A 14,670-nucleotide genomic window follows, 5' to 3' on the forward strand; every position below is an offset into this window, starting at 1 on the left:
CCACGTGTTGGACACCCCTGGTCTATATAGGCTCTAATGCTGCAGACGCTATTGTGTTGTTATTGTTCTAGTGCAGGGGTGGGAAACCTTGGTCACTGTGGGGCCAGATACACTTGCGATAAATAGATCGCGGGCCGCACCTTTATATAACACAAGGTGATTTTACTTCGTTGCATACCAAAAATGCCTTACTACAAGTAAAATTCGCATTTGATTCTAACAGCATATTGTCAGGTCGTCGCTACAATATAGTATTTTTTAATGGAGTACAGTAATTAAAAATAGGTCTTGGTTATTTTGTAATGCAAAATGGTTTCTTGCATGTTGTATACATCCACTAAAAAGAAATTAAATATATAAAAGTTAAATTATTGATGTTAAATAGGAATCTGTTCTGTGTTACTATACTAGATTCCAGAATGCAATTTTTTTTTTTTTTACTTGTTGTGGTTAATTATTAACATTTTATCGCTCAGCTGGTGTAGTACCAGACAAATTACTCGTCTTTTGTTATAAAACTAGCTAATTATTATGTCTATGACTTATGTTTTAAAAGAAGTAAAAAAGTTTTAAAAGACGTGTCCACTCAAGCGTTACATTGGATTGTGACGTCGGTCCGCTTTCACTGGGGCGCGGCGGCAAATTTTGAAAAAAAGTCTTAGCTGTGTTTCTCGGCAAACCTTTTTAGGGGTAGATTACACCAAAGTTACCGATGTTAAAGGTTTTGTGTTGTTTTATGTAAAATAAGTTAGCCATTCAGATTAGGCCAGCGGCCTAAAAAAGTGCGTACTGCAAGCAACGTATTGCAAGTCACGTTTTGAAGAGAAGCTTCCACAATTGATTATATAGACAGCTTTGAAGTTTTTTGAACATTGTGTGCAATGGAGTACGATGAACAAGCTGATGTTATGTTGGAAGCAAGCAAAGAGAATGTTCAGCCATTGAGAACTGGACGGAACATGAATTGCTTGAAAGCAGCTTTAAAGGTATTTTATAGTTTAAAGTCTTTGAATTTGAACCTAGCATATTTGCTGACTATATTTTATCATAGACATATTCAGATTTATCATTGTGCATTTTCTTTTTTTAAATTCCACTGTCTATTTTGCTGACATAGTTACACTTACTCAAAAGTATTGACTGAAAATACTGTTACAGCCAAGTGAAGAAGACCTGCAAGTTTTAAGGAAAGAACACCAAAGGTTTGAAGAAGATATATTGGCTGGCGAAAATTCTACAGACCCTATTGATGCCTGGGATAAGTATGTGTTGCATAAACTGTACAGTTTTTGTATGAATTTAAAGTTGTTTTTTGGCATGCAATGTGTTGATGTTGAAGGAGTATGTTAAGATCTCATTAATCATGTTTATAAACACAGATACTTAAAATGGACAAAACAGCACCTGACCACTGGAGAAAACACAAAAACCTACGAACAACTTTTGCAGAAATACATCAACAAATTTTTTCGTGTTGAAAGATACAAGTATGCTGTAATTTTTATGTAGTCAGTGGAAATTTTTAATACAGGATAGCAACTATAAATTGTATAAATAACCTATCTTATGCATATGAAGTGTTAAATGCCTTCTACAAGCAAATACACAAAACAACTTTGTTTGACAGAAATGACTCTAGATATGTCAGTGCATGGCTTAACATGGCCCAACTCCAAAATGAGACCAAAAGTTATTTTCGAGCTATGCTAAGTGAAGGGATTGGAACCACCTATGCACCATTGTACGTTATCTGGGCAGAAGAGAATGAAAAAAATGGAAAGTTTAAAAGTGCTGATCAAATTTACAACCTAGCAGAAAAGAATGGTGCTGAACCAAAGGAGTATCTTCAAAAAATGAGAAAGTTAGTAAATATGTTAATTGCTACCTATTAACCAGTAATTCTTAACATGTGAACCACAGCACACTAGCGCTAAGAGATTTCCAAGCATGTTGTAAAATATTTAATATTATAAAGGATAATTCTGGTATTTTTTTACTATGTGTCAAAATGGGAACATGCATAACAACTTATAAAACACTGTTTTTCCTTGTTTTTGTTTTTTTAAAAAGCAGTCTTACACATAAAGTTGCAAATTAACTTTTGTATAGTTAGCATACAAAGAATGTTACAAAACGAAAACAAAGAAAGCAAATTTTGTAACAAATTAATTTCTCAAAACTGTTCAAAAACAAAGCCTTGATAAGTTCCTTGTCAGTGTACTTGTTGTTGCTAGTGTGTGTGTGTATGGCACTGTAGTGATGGGACGGGTACTCGGTATCGATGATATCAAACGATTTCAGTGGTATCGATACTCGTACTCTGTATCAAAATATTTTGTCTCAGTTTTCAATACACACATGTGAATACTGAAGGTCGGTTTACACCATAAGAATACAGGCAACTTTTTGCCCATATTTGCTTCGTATAGCACAAAATGGGAAAAAAGTTCTGCCGAGTTACTTATATTTTTTCCCTATCGTATTGAGATTACATTTTTCTGCATGTGTGTGTGCACACCTGCACCCCGACCATGGCAGATAAATTAGCCAATGATATACAACTTAGTACAACACTGTACTTAAGTACTTGGTATCGAAGGTATATACATGTTGTACTCGCTTCAAAACCTGGTATCGTCCCATCACTATGGCATTGTAAAAGTAATTTGGACAACAGTAGGTGCATTGCATTTCATCTCAAAACTACATTTTTACCTTAGTTAACTTTAAGTTAAAAACCTCTGACTTGGTCCTTAACAGCTTTTTTTTCTCTTTTAGTGCTTTCCAAATGAGAGTAGCTCGTGCTTCATCTAAGCAACTGGAGCAGATGCAAAACCTTGATGAGCCAGAAACCATGACGCAACAAAGAGGGTTTGTTTTACTTTTGCTACTATTTTTACTCTTTAACTTTAAACTCATCCACAAAATGATTTAAATTGTAATAAAATACCTGCTACACTGTGGGCATTTTTGTGATAATATTTTGCAAATTAGAAATGACCAACGAAAGGCCCTTGGCACATTGTCTGGCCGAGGAACAAGAAAAGCAGTTGGGACCACAAGAACTGGACATGTAGTAGCAGGTAGTGTGTGAAACCTTGTCTGTAGAACATGTTTATACATGTAAACCACTGACAATGTGAACTGTTTCAGCCTATAAAAACTTATTAGTGCAGCTGGTGAAATTGGATGTATTTGCTTGCAGACATTGGTCATATAAGTCAATACTAGCAGGGCATATAGGATCCTTTCAGTTTAAACAGTGTGCACTCACTGCAGCTTACTTATAATGCAATTGCCCAATGCTTTCATGCCCATTCATACAAAATTGCTTTGTTGTAAATAGGACCAACATCAGTTAAGCAGACGACACAGTTGCAGCAGCCCAAAGCACAGAAGAACTCAAAACTGCTCATATACAATGATGCTAATGAGGAAACAGATCAAATCACTGGTGGTTCTGGTTGGGCTGAATTGCCGGACAAAAAGAGGGCTGCAAAAGAAAACCTGATCAATGACCCAAAAATGTGGAAAGGGGAAAAGGTACAGAAGATTGCCTAACTTTGTTATATTATAGATGCAAGTAAAGGAAGTTTGTGGGTATTATATATTACAGGTTAAGCAAAAACCTAGGTCAACAGCATTAACTGTAAAGGTTCCACCTCCTGTTGCTTCCACTTCATTTGCAATTTATCAAGAAGAAACACCAGAGAATAGTGCCACAGGTGGGATATTAAAACAACAAGCAACCCTTGAGATTTTGGACTTGGTCACTTAAATGTTTATACATTTTTTTGGAATTTTAGGTGAAAATCTTTGCCCACCATCTGCTCGTAAAGTTTGTCCTAACGTTGAAAAGATTCTAACTGACCGAAAAATTAATCCTTTTGAGGAATCAGATTTCCACAAAAGAATCAGAGAGAGTTATGGCGATAAAGATTCTAATGTGGTGAGTTGCTTTTCTTATTCTGTACAAGGCTTGTTGGTAGGAATTCAATGGGAAATTGTGTTGTAAGATGTACCTAATTTTCGCTGTTTGATTTTTTTGTCAGATCCGTATGTATCCTGTGGACAAAGTTTATTCTGTAATGGGGGAATTTTCGCCTGAAGAGATCATGGCAGCAAAGTGGAGAAAGCGGAAGAGAGAACGCGAGGAAAAAGAGAAAATTGAAAGTAGGTCTTTAAACTTGTTACGTGGTTGACATTATCAGGTCCGTATCAGTTTTTCTCATCCAGGAAGGTGCTTTTCGGGGGGCCACAAGTGTAGGCACTCATCATAATAGTATAAATCTACAGACTTGAGCACCTTTAGGTTGTCCAAATTACTTTCTTGGGCATTCTCATGTTTTATCTTTCAATTCCTTTGTAGGAGAATTGGAAGAGAAACGGAGACAGGAAGAGCAAACAAGGCGAGAAAAAGAGATGCTAGAGGAAAAGCTTTTAAGAAGAGAAGATCAATTAAAACAGCTTATTCAACTGGTTGAAGAAAAAGTAAATTCAAGAAATCTTTTACACTGACATCACATCACCAACTTTGGATTTCATGTTGAAAGTAGTCAACAATACAAAAACTATTCACCAAATTGCTTACAGTGGTCAATAAAAATATATACAGCCCAATTTTCCTTGTCACTAAATTCTTTTTTAACTGTCTACATTTATTTTAGTCCCCCCTCTCATTTGCTTATTTCTATTCTTGTGGCGCCAACGCCCTTATTTTTTCCATGGGGTGTTTCAATTGTCTGAATGTTTTTCTTTTTTTAGGATCTTATGGAAACAGATGAACCCATTGCAGACACGAATACTGAGATGACTGTTAAGTTGAACAGTGTCTATTCAAAAGTTTTGCAAAGAAAGAATCTACAGCTACAAAATAGGCCAATGCCACAACAAATCAAAGGAGAAATGGAACTAGCACACGAAGAAGTTGCTGAAGAGGTGGAATTTATGAATGGTATGTCACAGAATGCAAGTGTTAAGTTTTGTCTTAAATGCTAAGTAAATGAAAAGTATTTGTCTATTTTGTGCCTCATACTAAGATTATTATGCACCCCGTGTTTTGTACCAGTTTGATACACTTTTTATAGGAGTTCACATTTCAATGTGTTCAATACTTTCCAAGGGTGGGGAAATAATTTTTGCTGTTGCTAAAACTTGAAATAAGCATTACAATGCGGCAACTTTTGGTTTTGTATGCAGATGATGTAAAAGTGTTGCCACTACCCGAAGCAGAAGAGATTGCAATGCGAGATTACAGTCAAACATCACTAAGTAACTCTCTAAATCGTTCGAAACTCACCCAACCATCACCAACTATCTTCACCAAGGAGGCAATTGGTAAGTTATACTTATTCTTGTAAGGCTACAAAATTAAACAGAAAATATGTTTTGTAGTGACAAGCATTTGAATTAGTGATGGGCCGAGCCGAGCCCGAACCCGAGTACTAGGTACCGAGCATCGCTGTTTTTAATGCTCGGTGCTCGACCAAACAGTTTTGGCACATCCCTAATTTGAATATCATGATTATAAGTTTTGGCATTGTGCAAGTACTAGATACAGATGGTTCTTTAAATGTGGTAACTGATTTGAGCTTCATGTATAACCTTTAAAAACTCTTTATAGAGGCTTGTTGTCATACCTTATTTTCCGACTAAGCATCAAATACAGTAATGTTGTTCTGGAAACAAATCAAAATTATCTAATGTCGACTACAACAAACTTATGTCAAAACTTGTATCTTTATGTCATTTAACTACTGAATACTGTGTTAAAAAACTGTACTAATCCGACTTTCTGACATTTTTTGCAGGTGAAATTAATGGCATGTTTCAAATGCCGCTAACAAACACTGGAGCATCAGTTTTGACTGATTCTGTGTACGGTGGTGACAATGAAGTAAGTATGATGCCACTGGCAGAACCAGTTGACAAACCAGCCTTTGAAATCTTCTGTGACGATGAAACTGATGAGCAACAGATGCCATTGAAGTTCAACATATTCAAAGACGACGACAAATCAGAAGATTCTGAAAACATGTAAATACTTTTTGTTGAACTTTAAAGGAAGTGTTGTTTGAAGCTGATTTTAATTGTACAAACAATACCATTACTTGTTGTTGTTAAGAAAGCCTGTTGAAGTTATGTTTAAAAACATATCACAGTATCCCAGACCAAGGGCAAGTGTTTGATATTTTCCAAATTCTAAATTACCGTGTTTGGCAAGTGTGTAAGAATTTACATCTCGATAGGTTTATTAATTGCAACTTTCTGACTCTTATTCATTTCGAATTATGTTTAATCACAAGAAAATCACAAGAAAAACAACCACCTTCCTAAAATAATGAAACACAATACAGAAAGCAACTGTTTAAACTCCAACACTTTAGCAAATGGTCTTGATAGGGTGTTGTTTATGGAAAATAAACTAATATTGGTGGGATATATTTTTGCAGCCCAACTCCCGGTTATGTGTCTCCACCAAAGCGACATAATTTGTCAGGAATCTTGCAACCTGCTGTCGGATTTGAGCTAGCTGACCCTGATGAAGATAGCCAGGAAGAAGTAAGTTCGGTCTGTGTATTTTGAAACCAACTCGTACTGCAAACTAAACAAAGTTGCAATGTAAAAAGGAAATCGAATTGACTAGTTAACATTCTCAGGAATTTTATTAAGACTTGGTGGAGCAAAGGCTTTGTTTTTGGCAGGAGTCAGAGTCAGTTTACGCAAAATTAGGTAGAGTCTGCCTGTCTGAGTCTTTTTTCCTTTTTCACCTAAATCAAATTACTATCCTGTTCAAAACCTTTGTAGGCGTATGCCTCTTTTCTATCATAACGGCATGCCCCAGTTGCAAAAATAGAAACAAAACATTGTTTTCATGGGTCAAGCAAGAGACAGCTTTGATCGGATAATGAAACCAGCGGCAACCATAACCCAACATAATTTGTGAACAGGGTTTACTTTTTGTCATGATTTCCCACGTAATATCTCACAGTAAAGTCATTAGGAACTGCTACCATTGTCCTTGTGGTTACAGGAAGATGACAACATTGTAGGCGTCGAACCACTTCTCACCGTAGAACCTGCTCCAACTTTTCTTGATGATGTTACAATTGCTGCGGGCCAAAATCTACTGGGAGAAACTAATCTACCCCTAAATCAACTGCAAGGTACAGAAAAGTTTTAAACCACGATTGCAACCCATTACAAAATGACAAACAGCACAAGTGTTATTTACCATGCAATAAAATTGATATGCTCAGTTTGTACATATAACTTAGGTGCACAACTCAAAACTTTTTTTACACTATGCTTTATTTTATCATACAATTGTCATATGTTTCAAAACAATGAAAGAAAATAAGAAAAGCATTCGACTGAAGGGCAAGTTCATGAACTGTTTAGTCACAGTACCTGTTTTTACAGAGGCTATTTCAGACCAGTGGAGGCCAATATTTTGCCTGTGGGTCCCATGTGGTCACCCTTTAAGGATACCAATTTGTGAAAATGTTTAGTAATTGTTTCTCACATATATGGTATTTGCATGCAGACATTCCATGCACTTCATCCAACAATTTGACCAACTCATACCAAGCCAACAGGTCGGCAATGTCAACAACCAACAAGTTTGACGACTCAATACAAATTAACTTTGGAAACAGGAACAAAATTTCGGCAGAAAGCACTACATATTGGCAGGTACAGTGTTCTTCTCATTATTATTTTACAAAACAGAGCTGATGGTTTCTTAACTTATTTTACACGCACATTCCAGGGTTCTGCCATACACGATGTTACGAAACAAGATGTAATTGAAAAGACTGTAAATCAGCCGCAAGAGGTCACCAGTGAGGCAAACTGCACGGAAATTGGTAACCAGCAGCAGGGTGTAAAGAAATTAAGGTTGGTTTAATCTAAATGAACAAAAATGTTTTGCTCATGCTATAATACAGTGCGTGGCTAAGTGTGTTATGACGTCATTAGCATACGTAACGAGTGTAGTGGTTGGTATTCTTTGAAAGTATAATCAAAATACCAGAGTGCTGGTATATGGTTAAGCCATTTTGTTGCAGACGTTTTACCAATTGCTGTTGTTTCTTTAAGTGCCAGGTAATTTTCAAATGTATGCAACATTATGTATTTTCGACATAGCCTCCCGAAAATTTTGACTTTTTGTAAGATAGCTTTCCAGCGCATGACCAGTGTTTCTAAAAAGAAAAAAACGTCTTCTCTAAGCAATTTGGCTGAGATGAAGTTACTGATGTCTAGAACTCCAACGAAAAATATCGTCACTGACCAAATTACTAACCTATACAAGTCCAAGCGATTTTGAATCCTTCATTATTGTGTTTAGTCCCATTCTGGAGGCAAGTTACGAATACGAGAAGTCGGTCCAATCCAGATCCCGCTTGACGTCTTCCGAAACGGACGGACAGGCCAGCGTTGCCATAACAACCACCGGCAAGTCATTCATTCACCCGCCCACCATTAATCGCAAGCCATTAGGCGAGCTGTCAGCAATCACATATGACCCTATGAAAACTTCCACGGCACCGACCATGTACGAGATGGGTAAGTTGATTCTCGTTTAGCTGTGATATTGGCTACATTATCTTTTGACTGGTGACCGTTATAGTTTCAAAGGAAAGTTGCTGAGAAGTCGGTGTAAAATTTGAACACATACAAATGATAACTATATGTGGATAGAGATTGTAAACGGATCCAAAATTAGAGCCCGAGGCCCTTCCCAGACCTCGTTTTTATTAAGCCGAAAGTTTTATTGACAGGCCTATAATAAAAAGATACACAATGTACAACAAGAGGCAATGGCTTAAACAAGACGTTTAAATGCTGTTGGTCATTAGGTTTAGTCCAAACTAGGGATGTGCCAAAACCGCAAATGTTCTGTTTGGTCGAGCACCGAGCATCTCACTTTAATGCTCGGTGCATTATGACGTCACAAAATCCCCTTTCTACGTTTTAGCTCTACGAGGCCTCTTACGTCACCGGCGGTGTTTTATTAAGCTGTATGTCCATAAAGTACGTGTTTTTTCATCATCTAGTGCATTTGAAAAATCATTCGTTTTTGTTCATAGATGCCCTTTAGAACACTAGTTACCTATGTTAGCAGGGCATGAATATGCAAATTTAACGCTCGGGTCAGTTTGTGCAACTGTTCGGCCGAGCACCGAGCATTAAAAACAGCGATGCTCGGTACCGAGTACTCGGGTTCTGGCTCGGCTCGGCGCATCCCTAGTCCAAACAACAACTAGCTACAAAGATAGAAGTTTATATTGTGCCTTAGTTATCATATTCAATGCCTATCGTATTGATTGGACTATATTTTTTTCGACATCATATACTAAACGCATACATGACAAATCCTTACAATGCCTTTTTCATGACATTTGTCGGCGAAAAATTACTAAGCGAACGAAGAGATTAAAGAAAAAGCTGTACCATGATGTATACTATAAACATGCACAGTCGTCCCAAACAGTGATACTATTACACTATTACAGCTATTATAAAAACCACATCCTGCATTTTTCGATACAGAGCCCGAGTTTTCTTCGTTTATGCCTCATCAAGGGATTAGCAAACTTCAGTTACATAATGACAACGACGAAACAACAACGGCATATTCCCCTATGTTTTTCCCAGTGCTGAATAACACAAGTATTCACCCAATTGAACTCAACCCTGATGCCATCATGGAAGACGAGCTATGCGATCAGATGTCAACTAGTAAGTTAAAAAATTGTTAAAACGGCTGTTTCTCATTCTCAAATATGTTGAATACCTTGTTTGGGTACCTATATTAAAGTAAGTTTGTGCAATGGAATACACATATGTGTTTTATTTTATAACGTAATAAAGTAGCATCGTAATGTTAACACAAAATGTGCTGGCAAAAACTGTTTGCACATACGTTAAACATAAGCCTTCTTTGCATCGGTATGACTAGTGCTCTATGGAACACCGGTCGAAAATGGCTGGTTTAACACAATGGGTTTAAACAGCAAATAAGAATGTAATTGCGTGGGCCTGTTGCTCACAAAACAGTAGTTAAGTATGAGATTGGTGGTTCATTGCATCAATACAAAATTTCGTTGTTTCGCAAGAATATTTTTATGCGCAAAGTGTTCCGCTGCACAAAAAATGTGTAGAAAAACACTAGTGTAACTAAATTCATGCATTAATCCAAGGTCTACAAATCGCCCCGCCTCCCGACCACAGTGTGTTCGACGTGACAACGTTTTTGTCTGAAACCAACAATCTGACGGTGAGCGGCCGTCTCACTATAGTAGAGGATCCCTGGGATGAAGAACTCCTCAACCGCTTACTACCTCCACAGTTTGCTAAGAACCTGCATGTCATACACGGCAAAACCCCAGTGGCGAGAAAGGGCAGTACGCTAAACCTCGGTGAGTCAAAAGCATTTTTTATCTTTTTCGCTTGTGTTTAAATAAGCGTTGTAAGTCGGCTCGGTCTTAAGTGTAAATAAAACAGGTTTGGTTAGGGTTTGGCTTCACACAATTTGTGTCTTAATTTTACGTTGGAAAGTCTAAAAAGATACTATCGGGCTTTTTTATTTGGTATAAATATCAGTTATGGCCCGATACGTTTGATACAGTTTTTTTCAATACAGGATACAGTTTAAGTTAACGGTGTGTTTTAAACCTGTTTTAATAGTGCAAAGCTGTTTAATGTCAAGCAGAACTTGAAACGCTTTAAACTGATACACAGTTTTTCTCTGTAGTTTAAGTGAACGCCGCACTTCAAAGCCTTAAGCTGTCAAGTTGTAATGCTATAGAAACGTTTAAGGCGGTTTGCTTAACATTCACTTGTCATTACAGGAGATACGACTTACCATTTAGCAGACATGCTTGGACGTGGTGGGTTTGCTAAAGTCTACAAGGCAACGGTTGAAGGCAAAAGCAACACAATTGCCGCTGTCAAGGTACGGAAACCACATGTTACTGATATTTCCCCTCAATGAGTAAATGTACAGTGAGCCAATCTTGATTTTAAGTGGTTAGCTAGGGCACGTGATCCGCAACAACGTTTTGATTGGTCAGAGCATTTGAGTTGCGGCTGAAACTAGACACAACTAAAGCTAAAATAGTCGATCAGAACGTTCCTAAGGCCAAGATGTTGGACATGTTTTTAATAGTTTCTCTTATATTTTCTTGACCTGGGATAAGCAGTTTCAAAGACGGCGAATTATTACGTCATATAGCCCTTTGTTATGTTTTATTACGTCGCAGATTCAGTCTCCACCCCATATATGGGAGAGCTACATCGTATCAGAGGCAAAAAGAAGATGCAATTCCGACAGTTTTCGATCTTCTCTCCTGCAAATCCACGCAACAAGTGTCTTCCCCGAAGCTTCGTTTATCGTCAGCGAGTTTTTGTCGGGAGGAACTCTTCTGGTAAGCTTATTGATGAAATTAGGCCGTGTTTGTACTTGTTTAGAGCTACTTGTGCACTGTTAACTTCATAGCACGAAAAACAGAAATTGTACTATTACAATACTTGCGATATAAAGTATGGGTCAACAACTGCACTGCGGACCGTTTTAAAACTGAAATTTTATCGCGGAACGACCTCTAAAAAAACAACAAATGTTCAGAAATCAGAATTTAATTCATAACTTTCATTCAACGACAACGTTGAACGTCCCCTCACGTCTAGTCTGGTGCAATTTGCCCATATAATTTCTAAGCATTATACTTACACTTTAGTGAATATTTCTTGTGGACAAACTGTTACCAATCGTTACCTGCAAATGTAATGTGTTGTATAGTTTGATTTCAACATTTTGATCAGAGACATTGGTGCTATATCTAGTTGTTAAAACACATACAAAATATATCACTTTGTGGCTGTTAACATTGATTTTTGAATGCAGGAGTTCGTGAGGGATTGCGCTGTTCATTCACGTGTCATTGACGACATTGACATCACCTTCAAGGTCATGAAGATCGTGAATTCGCTTCACGAAGCTGGGATTATTCACGGTGATATCAAACCCGATAACTTTATGGTGGTCTCAGAAAGAGAGTAAGTGGCGAAATGAGTTTGTTTTTTGTATGTAAACCTGCTCATAAGTCACGTGATAAAAATACTTTAGTTTAAATCGTTTCTGTAATTGTGTTAATTTTCCGTTTTCTGTGGCTGATACCATATTCAGTGATGAGTTTTTTGCATAATTTTTCCTAAAACTACCGTCGCGTACTCGGTGGTATAGCATTTTGAAAAGTTTGGTCGTCTTTTTTGCGACTGTTTTGGATCGTGATTTTTTTTTTTGAGGACTTAGCCATTTTTGTTAAAAACGCAATAAATTATCCAATGGCAACATAAAGGCTATGTTTTAAACGAAGTCGGATAATTTGTTACCGACCCCACAGCCTTGTTTCAACAGCATATACAACCACATGTATATCCACACGTTTCAACACAACAACCTGAATAACACGGTCTTATGTTTTCATTTCTAGTCCTTGCAAAGGAAGGCTCGGTCCTCTCGCTCCTGTGCTGAAACTGATAGATTTCGGAAGAGCTATCGACATGAAAGCTTTTCCTGCAGGGACCGCATTCAAGAAGAATTGCGGCACTAGTGGATTCGTCTGTTCCCAAATGATGGACAAACTGCCGTGGAATTATCACGTAAGTATAAATGAGTTCCTATTTTTATCTTCGAGTCAATGTGGAAACTGCATGTTATCTGTACTTAATGCTTAAAGTTGTGAGTTGAGTTTTCATGACAAGTTTTACAGAATTGAAACTATTACATCGCTTGTTTTCAGTTAAATCGTACAAAAAGCGCTGACTACACATACGAATATAGTTGCTTTCCAATTATTTTGCAAATCATCTGGTACAAACCACTATAACACACAGTAACGTTGGCACGATATAAGCCAATATCATTTAGACATCACAAGTAAAGAGGCGCGGTGTTTAGAAGATTGCCGACCCATGGGTTACACCAATTAAGATGCTTTTCGGCCATCGTGTTCGTTAACGATACAACCTGAAATGTTAACATCCAGTTGCAGTAAATTGCTTCAAGCCAAATAACCACCAAACTTGTACACAGTTTTCATTTGTTTGGAAACATTAACCAAGCCTTGCATTAACCCTTGTACTCTTGTCCATAGACTGATTTCCATGGCCTGGCTGGTACTATTCATGTCGTTCTTTACAACTGCTATATGACGATCATTAAACAAAATAGCGGAGAGTGGAGCATTACGAAGAGTTTTCCCAGGTATGTGTTATTAACGCTGAATTCTGGTAGAGGGTGCGAAAAGTTTGACCAAGATGGGGGTGTGAATTATTATGTAAAGTTGATAGTATTGAGCAATCCAGTATTGGCAATCAATACATTTTTTGTATTAGGCAATTTTTTGTACACATTTAAAACAACAGACAACCTTGAACTGATTTGTTTTGACCTAGAACCCTTTGCTGTACGTATATCGATTCTAAAAGTGGTAAAAACGAATTTGGATGTGTCCAGCTTGCATACTTTTTTGGGGCACATTCATGACACAACATAAGCCACGGACTAAAAGGAACTGCTAAATCTAATCTCAGTCTTTGTAATAAAACCATAGCTACATTGGTTTATTTTTGGCACGAAACGCCGTTTGAGCCTAGTTTGCTAATAAACGGTGTATGATATGCCTGTTTTCTCAAAAAAGCGGATTGTACTTGTTGAATACTCTTGCCATTTGCGGGTGTATTTATGGTTCTATGTTTTGCAGGGGAAACCGTCACCTGTGGTCAAGTTTTTTCAAATCGCTGCTCAACGTTTCAACCCCAACAGACGAAAATCCATTTGTTGAGTCACCTCTACCCAATCTACTTCAACTGTTTGGTGAAGCGGCCACTTAAAAGCACTTTGTGCCAAAGGTTTTCTATCAGTAGAAAGACGCTTGAATATTACACCGCTGCCAAATTTTTACGGTTCTTCGTCATGTAAGGTTTATATACTTTTCTGCTTGTACAAACCCTATTGGCGCTGTTCTTTACTTTGTGAATACCTTGTCTGTATCATTTTATCCATGTATTTCTTACAGCTGTTTACTTGCGTAATTTACGTGAAGTACAAGTGTTGCAGGTTATTTGACCTTGTTTTTAACTATTGGTGACTGTTGGAAAATGTACACTACTTGCAAAAGTAGTTTGTGCCTAAAACTAGAAAATATTAGCATTTTCCACAACTCGTACCAGTGTAGAACAGTTTGAAACTGTTTCTGACGACTACAAAGAAACCCATATTGAATACAGATTTTTGCACTAAATTATGAAATGATAAGGCAGTTTTTTCGATAGTCGTATGTTCTTGTCAAACGAAGTACGAATATAATCAAGGGAGCAACATATAGCAAACAAAGGACCAGGCTCCACTGAGATAACTACACTCTTTATTTAGTGGTTTCCTAGAAGCGTTTAATTAAAAACAGGCCTGGTTTATCACCAATTAGTAGTGGTTAACTTCAAAACCATTAAATCACAACGCAAGTACAAAATCAGCGTTGAAACCACACCTAATTTACACAAGTTGTTAATAATTAATCTGCGGTGGGCCCGTGGTTCATTTAGTTCAAACGACATGGTTCATTATATTAACTGTTCAAACATGCACTGTGAAAGGACGTT

At 37.3% G+C, this 14,670-nt stretch overlaps 1 protein-coding gene across 1 annotated transcript; it reads left to right on the forward strand.

The window, feature by feature from the left end:
• Window positions 1–586: 586 nt before the first annotated feature.
• On the forward strand, window positions 587–14,132 carry LOC145221500 (uncharacterized). The gene is made up of 27 exons (XM_080088030.1): window positions 587–986; window positions 1,159–1,262; window positions 1,380–1,487; window positions 1,628–1,861; window positions 2,779–2,871; window positions 2,995–3,083; window positions 3,347–3,543; window positions 3,617–3,725; window positions 3,807–3,949; window positions 4,053–4,173; window positions 4,370–4,491; window positions 4,765–4,954; window positions 5,200–5,337; window positions 5,811–6,036; window positions 6,453–6,561; window positions 7,034–7,166; window positions 7,547–7,695; window positions 7,772–7,899; window positions 8,351–8,568; window positions 9,556–9,744; window positions 10,206–10,424; window positions 10,857–10,960; window positions 11,268–11,432; window positions 11,912–12,063; window positions 12,501–12,669; window positions 13,164–13,273; window positions 13,773–14,132. Exons 1-27 carry the CDS (start codon window positions 882–884, stop codon window positions 13,900–13,902), a joined length of 3,954 nt encoding a protein of 1,317 aa, XP_079944156.1. The 5' UTR covers window positions 587–881; the 3' UTR covers window positions 13,903–14,132.
• Window positions 14,133–14,670: the final 538 nt, after the last annotated feature.

This window comes from Phallusia mammillata, chromosome 1, assembly GCF_965637545.1.
Source record: "Phallusia mammillata chromosome 1, kaPhaMamm4.hap1.1, whole genome shotgun sequence".
In the NCBI taxonomy this organism is placed as follows: Eukaryota; Metazoa; Chordata; class Ascidiacea; order Phlebobranchia; family Ascidiidae; genus Phallusia; species Phallusia mammillata.